Source organism: Colias croceus, chromosome 15 (assembly GCF_905220415.1).
Source record: "Colias croceus chromosome 15, ilColCroc2.1".
NCBI lineage: Eukaryota > Metazoa > Arthropoda > Insecta > Lepidoptera > Pieridae > Colias > Colias croceus.
This window is the reverse complement of record NC_059551.1, coordinates 3,408,489-3,423,074: the sequence shown is the minus strand read 5'-3', so window position 1 is coordinate 3,423,074 and position 14,586 is coordinate 3,408,489. Positions and strand designations below refer to the sequence as shown.

Below are 14,586 nucleotides of genomic sequence, written 5' to 3'. Positions count from 1 at the left end.
ATAATTTATTTGAATATGTCTCACTTTGCAACACCATTTATTGTGATAAATCTCGGCTGTGAAATGGTTTATGTCGTCGAGCAGAGACTGAAAATGCAAAACATACCAGAGGACAAATCCGAGATAGGTAAATACTGTTGTATATTAACCTGAAAGCTGTCAGTTATATATAAATTACAGAGCTTTCAGTTATCAATTTGTTTAACTTATTTTTTCAGTACTCACCGATATAACAACAGTCCTTCTACATCCAAAGCTCCTGGAAGAACTATTTATACCACAGCCCGTTGCTCCTCATGCCGTTATCAAGCAACTCTTAGAAGATATATCTGCCTCATCGATTATGAGACTTGATAGTTATTCTATGAATAAACTTTGGGATTTAATGACAATGATCTTCAAATGGCAATTAGCTGTAGCGACAAATCAGAGTATTTTTGACATCAGCCGGCGACATTTAAAATGTGTAGCCACTTTACTACCGGTTTATTTCCCTAGAAAAATAATTGAAGACACAATCAAAAGATTTGACGATTTAGCAATGATTTTCACCGAGAATGATTATAAATGCCTTTGTAACACATTAATACTTTGGTTTTCTGAATATCATTCAAAAATTTCCGTCCTTTTAAGACTAGGACTGCAGCGCAATGATGGCACTTTTAATTTACCTGCTACAGTTAATCTTAAATTTCTTAAAAATCTAGGGGAAAATATTTATAAGCACGATAAGAAAAAGAAATCTATTGATGACTATCACATTCACTGTGCTGATGATAATGAAATCCGTTGTTTATTGGGTCCTATGGAAACAGCGTCACCGCACAAGCAAGCTTTACATGAAAATCATATTGAATCAAGAACCAAAAAATGCTCACCAGTAGCATTGCACAAGTACAAATATTTTAAAAATATTGATTTGAGTCGTAAAAATGTTCCAAGTAATGATCTTATTTTTACATCTAATGTTCCAAAAACGACACAGGAGGATCTGCTTGAAATGTTGGAAAATGTATCCCTTAACTAAATGTCCGTATAACACTTTATAAAGTCATGCATTTAAATACTTTTCATCATAATCATCCATAGAGATAATATGTACTACGTACATAATAATATTATCTCTATGTAATCATCAGTTATTTTCGTTCTAATATATTAAGTATCTACTTCAACTTCACCGATTATTGGTCAAATTCATCTTAGCTGGCAATAATTTACTCTATTAAAAGTGTGATATGTGATTCCCCGATTCTATTACAAATCAACAGTAAAATCCCCTTAAAACGAGCAATCCGCATCATAAATGAAGCGCACGAAAGAGCGGACCACAGATAACTATATATTAGGAGCGGACTCATTTCATTGTCCTATCACCTATGAGTGAATTCGCAAGGGTGATAATATCCCCGTCCGATTAGGGCCCTTCTGGCCTCCTCCACTCAAGCGACAGCCCAAGCCGAGGTTCGAGATCCCCGTCAAGGGGGGACGCCCTTGTGCATGTCGCTACGGTGAACCTTCAGTTCACCCCCGCGTCCGCGTTAAAATGTAGAAGCCCTTCTGGCTAACATTGAGAGACACCACGTTCTGTGGACACCACACAAAAAAAAAAAAAGGGTGATAATATTCAATGACCTATTATACTATAATATTACAGTAATTAATCTGTTATTGTTAGAATGTTCTTTAAATTTTCTATGTTAATTAATGTATGTAATTTTAATTTAGTATATAATTTAGTATTGTATTGCTGCTGAATTAAACGTTAAATTATAAGTACCTAGTACTTATAATTTTAGAAGCTCATGATTTTCCTAAAAATATTTATATAGGTACTTCAAATAATTTTACGGCGGTCGGTAAAGAAAGCAGCTACCTACGTACTTGTTGACCGGTAGAGTGATGGCCAAGCTGCACGGCTTAGATACGGCAGCTTAACTAACTTCGCTTTAGCTTAAACTAAGAACCGGTAAAAATTCGCACATGTTAGAATAAATTAATATTTAGTGCATTCGAGGAATTCCGGATGTCGAGTAATTCGGAAAATTGTGAATACCACTTTAGAGCATCGTTTTATTGTATCGTGAAGGCGTCGCATGAAAATAAATGAGTTTGATGTGATTAAACAAATATTATTCATATTTGTTTAATCAATCACTAGTTACGTATTAATTTAACGTTATTGAATTAAACCCCGTCATCCAGAATTACCCCAATACACATTAAATAAAACACAAACCATAAAAACTATTTTCGAAATCAAACAACATAAATCTGTATCAAAAATATTTTATTGTACAAAAGGAGAATGGCGAACTCCCATAGGACTTTGGGCCTGATCGTTACACTGATGATTTATGTGGGGTTAAATAGATAAAAATATACAGATTCTATAAATATAACAATTAAAGATCTGTTCTATGGGATAGCAGAGATATTGAGCATGTAACGTCACTAAAATTGAGGTTATGTTTGCTCGAGTTCAATGAATAGCTTTGTTTCTTTCTAAGTAGAGGTAAGTTTATATCCTATAATATATATTATTTAGATATAGTGTAACAGAAGAACAGTTAGGTAATAGAGATATTGGATCGAACTTTTATTCTTTTAGAGTACCTACCAAAACACCGTAGGTACTTATAAGTATATAAAATAAAACACGTTTTTTCATAAATCGTTTATTCATCATTATCATCATAAACAATTAACACATCATCCAGAAACTGTGCTGGTGGCATTAAATCTGGTTGATACCTTGCCCAGCTAAGGTACCATATTATGGACATAACGTGACAGCAGCAACCTACAGTTCTTCTTCCTACTAAACAATTACAATAATAGACTGTTATTGCTTCCCTTCCTATGAGAGCACTGTCGACTAAAATATAAGTAAAATAAGTTTTACTACTTCTATGCCTGGATTGAATGCGACCTCTTAAAAGCCATGTAGTACTTGATGTCGACAGTGCTCTCTGTATGTCGCTGTCTGATTCACGGCACACTTCTATAACATATTTGCCATCGTTTCTTATGTGCTCACCATAATAGGACCTTGCTTGCTTAATTTGATATGAACCTAAGGAAACCAACTGCATTGTCATCTTCATGATTTTCAATCCTCAAAGAATCATTTGCAAGTTTCCAGCATGCATCAAATAATATGTGATCAGAGTGAGTGATCTACAAATAAAGAATTAATATTACAATTGGACAAAAGAAAGTGAATATATATAAATCTCGTGTCACAATGTTTGTCCTCAATGGACTCCTAAACCACTTAACCGATTATAATAAAATTCGCACAACTTGTGGAGTTCGATCCAACTTGAGAGATAGGATAGTTTAAACATGTAGGTACCACGGGTGAAGCCGGGGTGGACCGCTAGTATATATATATAGATATCTCCATGGGCACTATGTTGATCAAACGTGCCATATAGTTAGTAATTATTTGATCCGTTTTCACTTGTTGATCCGGTTGGTATTTGTGGATCCATTGCCACACCACCGTCCGTATGTGGATCCAAACGGAGCCACAAGTGTCATCGTCAGTAATAATAATAATTACGTGCTTTTTATACAAATCCACCTTTTTTGCGTTTTAGCTCTTGTTGATCCGATTCAAATGAGCCAATCAGAGCCCACCGAGCTCAGCCATTGGTCGCTTGCGGCCTTAGCCATTTGAAGTCTTAAAGACATTAATTATTCCCGTTATAGAAACGTATGTTGCAGTTCGCCTTCCATAATTTGTTCGGATCTTCGGGAGGGCAAGATAGCTAGCTCGTCTATTAGGATAGTGGCGATTTGATGTTGAGATTATAATATTTGTATTTATGTTTTTATGTAGCGCTTTGCGGATGAACATACACGTATTATAAAAGTATAATTGTTTTAAATTCATTATTTTAGTGTCGTCGTAGATTTTATTTGTAGAAGTTAAAAAAGGATAGTTAAAGATAGTTTTAATGATTTTATTTTGTAAAATTTGGAGTGGCGCTAATTTATTTTTGTAAGCACTCCCCCATACTTCTATTAAATACATAAGGTGCGGATTTACTAACGTGTTGTAGATGGTGTGGCGTAATTTATGAGGAATGCAAGAAGTAATATTACGCAGAGATCTAAGAAGTGCTGATAATTTATTTTTTAGGTGGTCGATGTGATAATTCCATTTCAGAGAGCTGCCGATTCGCAAATCTAGGTTATTTGTCGTAGGTTTTATGTTCTAATACAACACCGTTAATTTTAAGTGGAGCGTGTGGTGGAATAATTTTGTTATGAGCTTTGAATTTAGATATTATATTTATTTTTAGTAGATTGCATTGAAACCATTTATTTAATTCATTTTGTGCTTGCGCTATCATGTCATGTATAGAGGGACCAAAATAAAACAGACAGGTGTCATCCGCATAAAGTGTAAGGTGACCATTTAGCTTTAAATCTTGTAAATTATTAATATAAATTAAAAAAAGCAATGGGCCTAGAATCGAACCTTGTGGTATGCCACATGTAGGTAATTGGTAAGGGAATGCTATCGTGGTTATCTATTTTAACTATTTGTGAAATATTTATCGATTTTTTAAATATCATTTCAGCATATCTAGTGCTTTACCATTAATGTTAATGGATGTTAATTTCTTTATTAAAAGTTCGTGAGAAACTGTATCGAAGGCCTTTTGTAGGTCAATAAACACTCCCAAAACTATAATTATTATTGTTTTCGTCAATGTTCTGTTTTATTTTAATAGTTAGGTCCATAGTCGCTGACAGAGTGTTACTTTTTGGCTTAAATCCGTATTGATGCACTGAAATAAAATTAAATGAGTCTAAATATTTTTCTAATCTCGTGTGTAAAATCTTCTCCAATATTTTTGACAATACTGGCAAAACCGAAATTGGCCTATAGTTACCAGGTTCAAATTTTGTACCACTCTTATAGATAGGAGTTACCATCGCTATTTTAAAACCCGGACCGGACGGTCGTTAACGAGTCCGGAAAACGTCCTTGACTTATGGCTTGGTTAAAACAGTCGCTTAAGGTATGATTTTTTCTTTGATGCATTTAATTGCTTTTGTAGTAATACCATCAAGACCTGTACTACAGTTTGAATTAAGGTTAGGTATTTATAATTATATATTTTTACTGACCTACCGAAGGTCTGAACTTATTAGTGAGATAATTTTTAAAATTTCGTAGTTTTATTTAGATATCCTCTCCTCTGAGTTATAAGATGGCGATTCTGGGAAACCAGCAAAAATTACATTTTTTTTGCGGCTCTTTCTGTCCCGTAGTTCCTTGATTAAGTGTTCATTTATATGAAGTTGATTTTTAGACGTAAAACCCGATGGATTGGCTGACTGATTTATTGATTGAAGATTAAATTCCAGTGATTTTATTTTACTCTCACCCGGGTTGATCTGGGATTCTAATTGAGAAATAGTACTCTTCAATATGTTTTGTTCAGTAATTATCATACATGCTGATGACTTAATTTCAATTATTTGATTCGTATTTTGGCGAATTAAATTCAAGGATTGTTCGTTGGACGATTTAATTTCGGTAATTTGTGTTTTTACCTCATGAATTTTGTTTACTATTTGTTCATTTGAGCATACATATTTTTCAAGTAATGTACTAATACGGCTCAACTCCGACCGAATATCCTTCATATCATCACTACATCTGCAATCTTGTTCTAGCGGTTGTTTCCGTTTTCTGTAAGTAATTTGAGTATCAGTTGGCGTAAAACTCGTAGAAAACGAACTTAGCTTCGATAGATCGGGATGCGATCCACCGGCAATACCCACTGCACCACTGCTGGTTAAACGTGTTGGCGATCTGCGTACACTCATATTTACTCCGCAATGGATAATTTGTGCAGAAATATGAGTTGTCATTTGTTTGACCTAAATCTTACATTTTAATTATTTTATTCGATTGATATCAGAGTCAGGGCAAAGGCGAATAAATATTATGATAATTATCTTGATATTTACTGATGATTCTAGAGGTAGGTTGTTACTTGTAGGATGCATACTACTTGAGAATTATCACCGTCACTGTATGACGAAAGGTTCGTCCAAATATCTATCTTTTTAGGGTTCCGAATTTTTAGTTTCACAACGTTTTCTATAAGTTTCAATTGAATTACGGTCGACTTCTTCAACTTCCATAAAACTCAGGAGATTTTTTGTTCGCCTTCCATAATTTCTTCGGATCTTCAGGAGGGCAAGATAGCTAGCTCGTCCATTAGGATAGTGGCGATTTGATGTTGAGATTTTAATATTAATTGTATTTATGTTTTTATGTAGCACTTTGCGGATGAACATACACGTATTATAAAAGTATAATTGTTTTTAATTCATTATTTTAGTGTCGTCGTCGATTTTATTTGTAGAAGTTAAAAAAGGATAGCTGTTAGTTTTAATGATTTTATTTTGTAAAATTTGGAGTGGCGCTAATTTATTTTTGTAAGCACTCCCCCATACTTCTATTAAATACATTAGGTGCGGCTTTACTAAGGTGTTGTAGATGGTGTGGCGTAATTTATGAGGAATGCAAGAAGTAATATTACGCAGAGATCTAAGAAGTGCTGATAATTTATTTTTTAGGTGGTCGATGTGATAATTCCATTTCAGGGAGCTGCCGATTCGCAGATCTAGGTTATAATTTTGTTATGAGCTTTGAATTTAGATATATTTATTTTTAGTAGATTGCATTGAAACCATTTATTTAATTCATTTTGTGCTTGCGCTATCATGTCATGTATAGATGGACCAAAATAAAACAGACAAGTGTCATCCGCATAAAGTGTTAGGTGACCTTTAGCTTTAATCTTGTAAATTATTAATATAAATTAAAAAAAAAAGCAATGGGCCTAGAATCGAACCTTGTGGTATGCCATATGTAATTGGTAAGGGAATGCTATCGTGGTTATCTATTTTAACTATTTGTGATCGATTTTTTAAATATGATTTCTGCTTTACCATTAATGTTAATGGATGTTAATTTCTACATTAAAAGTTCGTGAGAAACGGTATCGAAGGCCTTTTGTAGGTCAATAAACACTCCCAAAACTATATTGTTTGCGTCAATGTTCTGTTTTATTTTAATAGTTAGGTCCATAGTCGCTGACAGAGTGTTACTTTTTGGCTTAAATCCGTATTGACGCACTGAAATAAAATTAAATGAGTCTAAATATTTTTCTAATCTCGTGTGTAAAATCTTGTCCAATATTTTTGACAATACTGGCAAACCGAAATTGGCTTATAGTTACCAGGTTCAAATTTTGAGCCACTCTTATAGATAGGAGTTACCTTCGCTATTTCTAAAGAGTCCGGAAAACGTCTTTGACTTATGGCTTGGTTAAAACAGTCGCTTAAGCTATGATTTAATTTTTCTTTGATGCATTTAATTGCTTTTGTAGTATTACCATCAAAACCTGTACTACAGTTTGAATTAAGGTTATTTATAATTTTATATTTTTACTAGCTTCGGTAGGTCTGAACTTATTAGTGAGGTAATTTTTTTAAATTTCGTAGTTGTCTTTAGATTTCCTCTCCTCTGAGTTATAAGATGTCGATTCTGGGAAACCAGCAAAAATTAAATTTTTTTCGCGGCTCTTTCTGTCCCGTAGTTCCTTGATTAAGTTTTAATTTATATGAAGTTGATTTTTAGACGTAAAACCCGATGGGTTGGCTGACTGATTTATTGATTGAAGATTTAATTCCAGTGATTTTATTTTACTCTCACCCTGGTTTATCTGGGATTCTAATTGAGAAATTAAGTAGCAGTAATTATCATACATGCTGAATGCTGATGACTAATTAATTTCATTGATTTGATTCGTATTTTGGCGAATTAAATTCAAGGATTGTTCGTTGGACGATTTAATTTCGGTAATTTGTGTTTTTACCTCAGAAATGTTTTCATGAATTTTGTTTACTATTTGTTCATTTGAGCATACATATTTTTCAAGTAATGTACTAATACGGCGGCTCAACTCCGACCGAATATCCTTCATATCATCACTACATCTGCAATCTTGTTCTAGCGGTTGTTTCTGTTTTCTGTAAGTAATTTGAGTATCAGTTGGCATAGAACTCGTAGAAAACGAACTTAGCTTCGATAGGTCGGGATGCGATCCACCAGCAGTACCCACTGCACCACTGCTGATTAAACGTGTTGGCGATCTGCGTACACTCATATTTACTCCGCAATGGATAATTTGTGCAGGAATATGAGTCGTCATTTGTTTGACCTAAATCTAGCATTTTAATTATTTTATCAGATTGATATCAGGATATCGGAATCAGGGCAAATGCGAACGCTACACGTCAATAAATATTATGATAATTATCTTGATATTTACTGATGATTCAAGAGGTAGGTTGTTATTTGTAGGATGCATACTACTTGAGAATTATCACCGTCACTGTATGACGAAAGGTTAGTCCTAATATCTATCTTTTTAGCGTTCCGTATTTTTAGTTTCACAACGTTTTCTATAAGTTTCAATTGAATTACGGTCGACTTCTTCAACTTCCATAAGACTCAGGAGATTTTTTGCTTGCCCTAATTTCATATCCCCATGTCAATATCATGCAAGTGCATATAAATGGAACAGATCAACATACGACTAATGATTTGGTATATAAAACAAGAGTCAAAAAGTGTTTAAGCATTTCAAAATTTGAACCGTTACGAAGTCGAGTTTGTCTAGTCTAGGCGGATTTAGTAATGTATGGGAGGTTAACTATCTATAATATGTTTGTGTACGGAGCCAACAAATACTGTAGTGTTTACGAAAAATTAATCTACGTTACTTAATATACAGTTTCGTTGTGTCGGATCAAATAAAGCTGTAATTTTGATAATATAAATGGATCTGATCAACATACGACTTTGGATTTGGTATATAAAACGGAACCAACAAGTGTTTATGGGTTTCTGAATTTCGGCCGTTACGGAGTCGATTCAGTTCGAGATCTTAGTAATAAAAATGTTGAGTATATCAATTTCTCCACGAATACGTTTGGCAACATCGCTCAAATATTTGCGCCGTTGCCACTCCGGGCAAGATCTATGCAACCGGAGTCGAGTAATAAGGGGGAAAAGGTGGAGTCAGGAATGCACGGCAGTCGGGCTGGATCAACTTAGTGCCCAGGTTGGTATTTATATATATATATATATATAAATACCATTAATAAGTTATAAGTTGGTATTTATATATATATATATATATATATATATATATATATATAGATATCTCCATGGGCACTATGTTGATCAAACGTGCCATATAGTTAGTAATTATTTGATCCGTTTTCACTTGTTGATCCGGTTGGTATTTGTGGATCCATTGCCACATCACCGTCCGTATGTGGATCCGAACGGAGCCACAAGTGTCATCATCAGTAATAATAATAATTACGTGCTTTTTATACAAATCCACCTTTTTTGCGTTTTAGCTCTTGTTGATCCGATTCAAATGAGCCAATCAGAGCCCACCGAGCTCAGCCATTGGTCTAATTGTTTTTTGAATACAATGAATGAGTTTACAACTTTACACTTTTCAATTTGCTTGGCAATCCGTTATAGAAACGTGCTCCCTCGTATGTTGCCGTTCGCCTTCCATAATTTGTTCGGATCTTCGGGAGGGCAAGATAGCTAGCTCGTCTATTAGGATAGTGGCGATTTGATGTTGAAAATATAATATTTGTATTTTGTATTTATGTTTTTATGTAGCGCTTTGCGGATGAACACGTATTACACGTATTATAAAAGTACAATTGTTTTAAATTCATTATTTTAGTGTCGTCGTAGATTTTATTTGTAGAAGTTAAAAAGGGATAGTTAAAGATAGTTTTAATGATTTTACTTTGTAAAATTTGGAGTGGCGCTAATATTTTTTTGTAAGCACTCCCCTATACTTCTATTAAATACATTAGGACGTGTGGTAGATGGTGTGGCGTAATTTATGAGGAATGCAAGAAGTGATATGACGCAGAGATCTAAGAAGTGCTGATAATTTATTTTTTAGGTGGTCGATGTGATAATTCCATTTTAGAGAGCTGTCGATTCGCAAACCTAGGTATTTCTCGTGGGTTTTATGTTCTAATACAACACCGTTAATTTTAAGTGGAGCGTGTGGTGGAATAATTTTGTTATGAGCTTTGAATTTAATCCTACTAATATTATAAATGCGAAAGTTTGTATGGATGTATGAATGTTTGTTACTCTTTCACGTAAAAACTACTGAACCGATTAAAATGAAATTTAGCACACATATAGAGGGTAACTTGGATTAACACATAGGATAGTTTTTATCCCGGAAATCCCACGGGAACGGGAACTATGCGGGTTTTCCTTTGCAAACGCGGGCGAAGCCGCGGGTGGAAATCTAGTATAACATATTTAGATATATTTATTTTTAGTAGATTGCATTGAAACCATTTATTTATTTAAATCATTTTGTGCTTGCGCTATCATGTCATGTATAGAGGGACCAAAATAAAACAGACAGGTGTCATCCGCATAAAGTGTTAGGTGACCATTTTAGTCCATTGAAATGTTACATTTTTTTGGCCTAACCTTGCGTTTTTTAGAGGACGCAATTTTATTTTTTGGATGTGTAGGGGGGATCAATGTGAAGCTAAAACCAAGTCTGTGGGGTCGCCACCCTTGTCCCACGGCCGCCATCTTGAAAATAGTGGTTGAAATGATTTTTACGATATATCTCTTAAAATATTTATCTGATAAAAAAAATTGTTACCATTATTTGTTGCAAATTAAATTCTCTACAACTTTGGTCCAGTAACTTTTTGTCGTAGAACTATAAATAAAAAATTTATAAGCGAAAATGTTCAGAAATTAGAGCTATTTAAATGTTTCGATAAAATTGTTTTTTATCATTTTACGAAGAAATGATATCAGACCATTTTTGTAGATTGTTTTTCAAGGAACAACTTTTACATACAACATTTTTTCATTACGTCAATAGCTAAGGTTTTACAGCGCTCTGAAGTGAGTACTATTTTTCAGTAGTAGTTGGCATAGAAATCGTAGAAAACGAACTTAGCTTCGATACATCGGGATGCGATCCACCGGCAGTACCCACTGCACCACTGCTGGTTAAACGTGTTGGCGATCTGCGTACACTCATATTTACTCCGCAATGGATGATTTGTGCAGGAATATGAGTCGTCATTTGTTTGACCTAAATCTAACATTTTAATTATTTTATCAGATTGATATCAGCATCAGGCTTAGATCATTAAGTAATGGATAACACTCACAGGCGCTTCCTCTTTCGCCGAGGTATAAGATTTTTCGAATCGAAAAATCTTATGCTTTCATAAAAACTACTTGCGTAATCGATTACAAACACTCTGCGTATTAGTAAAACATCGAAAGGACGTCTGCGAGTGCTCCGCTAAAAATTCCGTTTTGTGCTGTCAAGTCTTGCAGAAACAAGTCAAACACATCAAATATTTAAAAAGATGGAATAATCTTTCATTTGTAAGTATTTTTTTATTTTTTTTACGTAAATATCTATTTAAATGCAATTTCTAATAATCGTCGATGTATCGTTTAGCGATATGAACAAGACAAATAATCGAGTCATGTTTACTCGATCATTGATGCGGCCCCACGAGACTATCATGGAAAGAAAATATATAAATTTAATCTTTATGATCTAAGAGATAAAGTTGAATTTAAAACGCGATAATGAACCGCATTATTTACGAGACTATCTTGTAAAGAAATACAAATTTAATCTTTATGCTCTAAGAGATAAAGTTGAATTTAGAACGCGATATTGAACCGCACTCTCACGAGACTATCTTGGAATGAAATACAAATTTAATCTTTATGAACTTAGTGATAGAGTTGAATTTAAAAACTCGTCGCTTAAAAGGTCGTAAATTTTTACGACTTTCGTGACACAAACTGTTTTTGTGAATGTTTGATTGTGTTTCAATAGTGTGAGTTACCCTCCCCGCACCAAAATCAGCAGAAAGTTTAGTTAGAACATTTGCCAGCGTACTCCATCCATTACTTAATGATCTAAGGCATCAGGGCAAAGGCGAACGCTATACATCAATAAATATTATGATAATTATCTTGATATTTACTGATGATTCAAGAGGTAGGTTGTTATTTGTAGGATGCATACTACTTGAGAATTATCACCGTCGCTGTATGACGAAAGGTTCGTCCAAATATCTATCTTTTTAGGGTTCCGTATTTTTAGTTTCACAACGTTTTCCACTTCTTCAACTTCCATAAAACTCAGGAGATTTTTGTTAGCCCTAATTTCATATCCCAATGTCAATGTCATGCAAGTGCATATAAATGGAACAGATCAACATACGACTTATGATTTGGTATATAAAACGGAGTCAAGAAGTGTTTGAGCATTTCAAAATTTGAACCGTTACTGAGTCGAGTTCGTCTAGTCTAGGCGGATTTAGCAATGTATGGAACATTATACCTAACTATAATATGTTTGTGTACGGAGCCAACAAATACTGTAGTATTTACGAAAAATTAATCTACGTTACTTAATATACAGTTTCGTTTTGTCGGATCAAATAAAGCTGTAATTTTGATAATATACATGGATCTGATCAACATACGACTTTGGATTTGGTATATAAAACGGAGCCAACAAATGTTTATGGGTTTCTGAATTTCGGCCGTTACGGAGTCGATTCAGTTCGAGATCTTAGCAATAAAAATGTTGAGTATATCAATTTCTCCACGAATACGTTTGGCAACATCGCCCAAATATTTGCGCCGTTGCCACTCCGGGCAAGATCTATGCAACCGGAGTCGAGTAATATCGGGGAAAAGGTGGAGTCAGGAATGCACGGCAGTCGGGCTGGATCAACTTAGTGCCCAAGTTGGTATTTATATATATATATATATATATATATATATAAAACAATGTGTGTTTACATTTTTGTTTGATTTCAATAGCTAGTACTAAATACCTTAGATAATACTAATCCACTCACCGTTAGAGGAGCAGCCCACCCTTGTATAATTGATAATATTGCGTTATCTTGTAACAAATGCATACGTATAGCATTGTTACGATTAGCATTAATACCACAGTTGATGCAGTTCATATTAATTGTAAATGAAAAATCGGATGCAAAGTCGGTGTCCAGGTAGGGTAGCAGTAGTGAGTCGTAAAGGCAGGTAATCAAAGTCCGGTGTGCAAGCGTTGGTTGGTAGTAATAACAGAGATCGTCAGTGTCCGTAATACGTAGCGAAAGTCGATAAAGATGAAGAAAATAAGTTAACCACAAGCACAAAGTCGAATGTAACGTAACGAAAAACCTCAATCAAATGTCAAAAGTCAAACGACAAACATGACATTGTAATTAAAATTGAAGCGGCCAGCTACATTTCAGAAATATTCTTACAAAGTGCGGCCGCCATGAGTAAAAATGTATAGAATTACGGATTACCTAAATAAATAGCGTGCTAAAAAATTAAAAATAAAATATGTAACGCAGTCAACTTATATTTCTGATTCATAAAGCATTTGAATTTTGTATAAAACTAAAAATGAAAATAAATATTCATTCGTTTTAATCGATATATCGACTATTTTACTCCTGACAGCACTGACAATCTCTGCTTGATAAGACCGGTAGTCATAGAAATCTAAATAACAATGCCGTTAGTGAACATATTATCTTTTTTTTTCAAACATTTGTTTTCCCATAGAATCAGAAGTCAATATTTTACCAAGAATTATTAAAAATAACATAATGAATTTTAAATTTATTATCATTTCTGTAAGGCCTTATTTATGTTAGGCCCAATTTCGCCATTCTCCTTTGCCAACATTAAAATATGTTATGATTGTTCAAACAAAAAAACCTTACATATAAATACTCTATTTATCAGTTTTTCAAAGGACCAGTTCCACGAGTCGCGAATAAAATTACCAATAATAATTAAAGATATTTAACAATTCTTGACTCATATTTTCATGCATAATTTGTTAGGTATGAATGAAAAAACATGTCCTATCAAAACAACATTGTAATTTTAAAGAACAAAATTAGCATTTCAAATTTAGAAAACATTCACCACAGACCAATAAAATTGGTCTATGAGATTCACAATAATCTATAATCTTTTTTAATTGGTAAAAAAGCTTATCCTTTTTTGATATTTAGTCATACAAAGACTTAAAACTGGTCACTTAACTATAAATTAAAAGTTAATATAACATAAAACCTTATTATTTCGAATACAAATTGTTGAGAGGTAATTATTTCAAATGCACTTTGTTATAATACAGGCTGACAGTAAGGTACCAAAAACATTGTGATCAACTAATCAAAACATCACAAATTATTCTTACATTATAATATTATGTCAAACAGTTTGTGAAATACTGGATTTATGTCAGCAAGACTATTTTTAAGCTATTGCATAGCTTCTATCGCGGGCCTTGAGCGCGGGGACCGAATCGAGAAATTCCGTAACGAAAAAACCTCACGCTCCCCACTCCGACGGGCGGAGGTGTGGCTTGGAGGCATAGCATGCAATAGCTTTAC

At 33.9% G+C, this 14,586-nt stretch overlaps 1 protein-coding gene and 1 long non-coding RNA gene across 2 annotated transcripts; one reads left to right on the top strand and one right to left on the bottom strand.

Moving 5' to 3' along the window:
* Positions 1-15: 15 nt before the first annotated feature.
* On the top strand, positions 16-1,234 carry LOC123697960 (protein OSCP1). The gene is made up of 3 exons (XM_045644535.1): positions 16-127; positions 219-1,076; positions 1,130-1,234. The coding sequence occupies exons 1-2, from the start codon at positions 16-18 to the stop codon at positions 1,025-1,027; spliced, it is 921 nt and encodes a 306-aa protein (XP_045500491.1). The 3' UTR covers positions 1,028-1,076; positions 1,130-1,234.
* Positions 1,235-2,273: 1,039 nt separating this feature from the next.
* LOC123697958 lies at positions 2,274-14,547 on the bottom strand. The gene is made up of 2 exons (XR_006752320.1): positions 13,024-14,547; positions 2,274-3,180 (listed from the first exon to the last, which is right to left on the bottom strand). It is a non-coding gene; the product is annotated as an uncharacterized LOC123697958 (long non-coding RNA).
* Positions 14,548-14,586: the final 39 nt, after the last annotated feature.

What these genes read in the sequence shown, in the direction of transcription:
- LOC123697960 (XM_045644535.1), top strand. Translation starts at nt 16, where the DNA reads ATGTCTCACTTTGCAACACCATTTATTGTGATAAATCTCGGCTGTGAA. An exon ending in AGAGGACAAATCCGAGATAG is followed by an intron (nt 128 to 218) that starts GTAAATACTGTT and finishes TTATTTTTTCAG; the next exon opens with TACTCACCGATATAACAACA.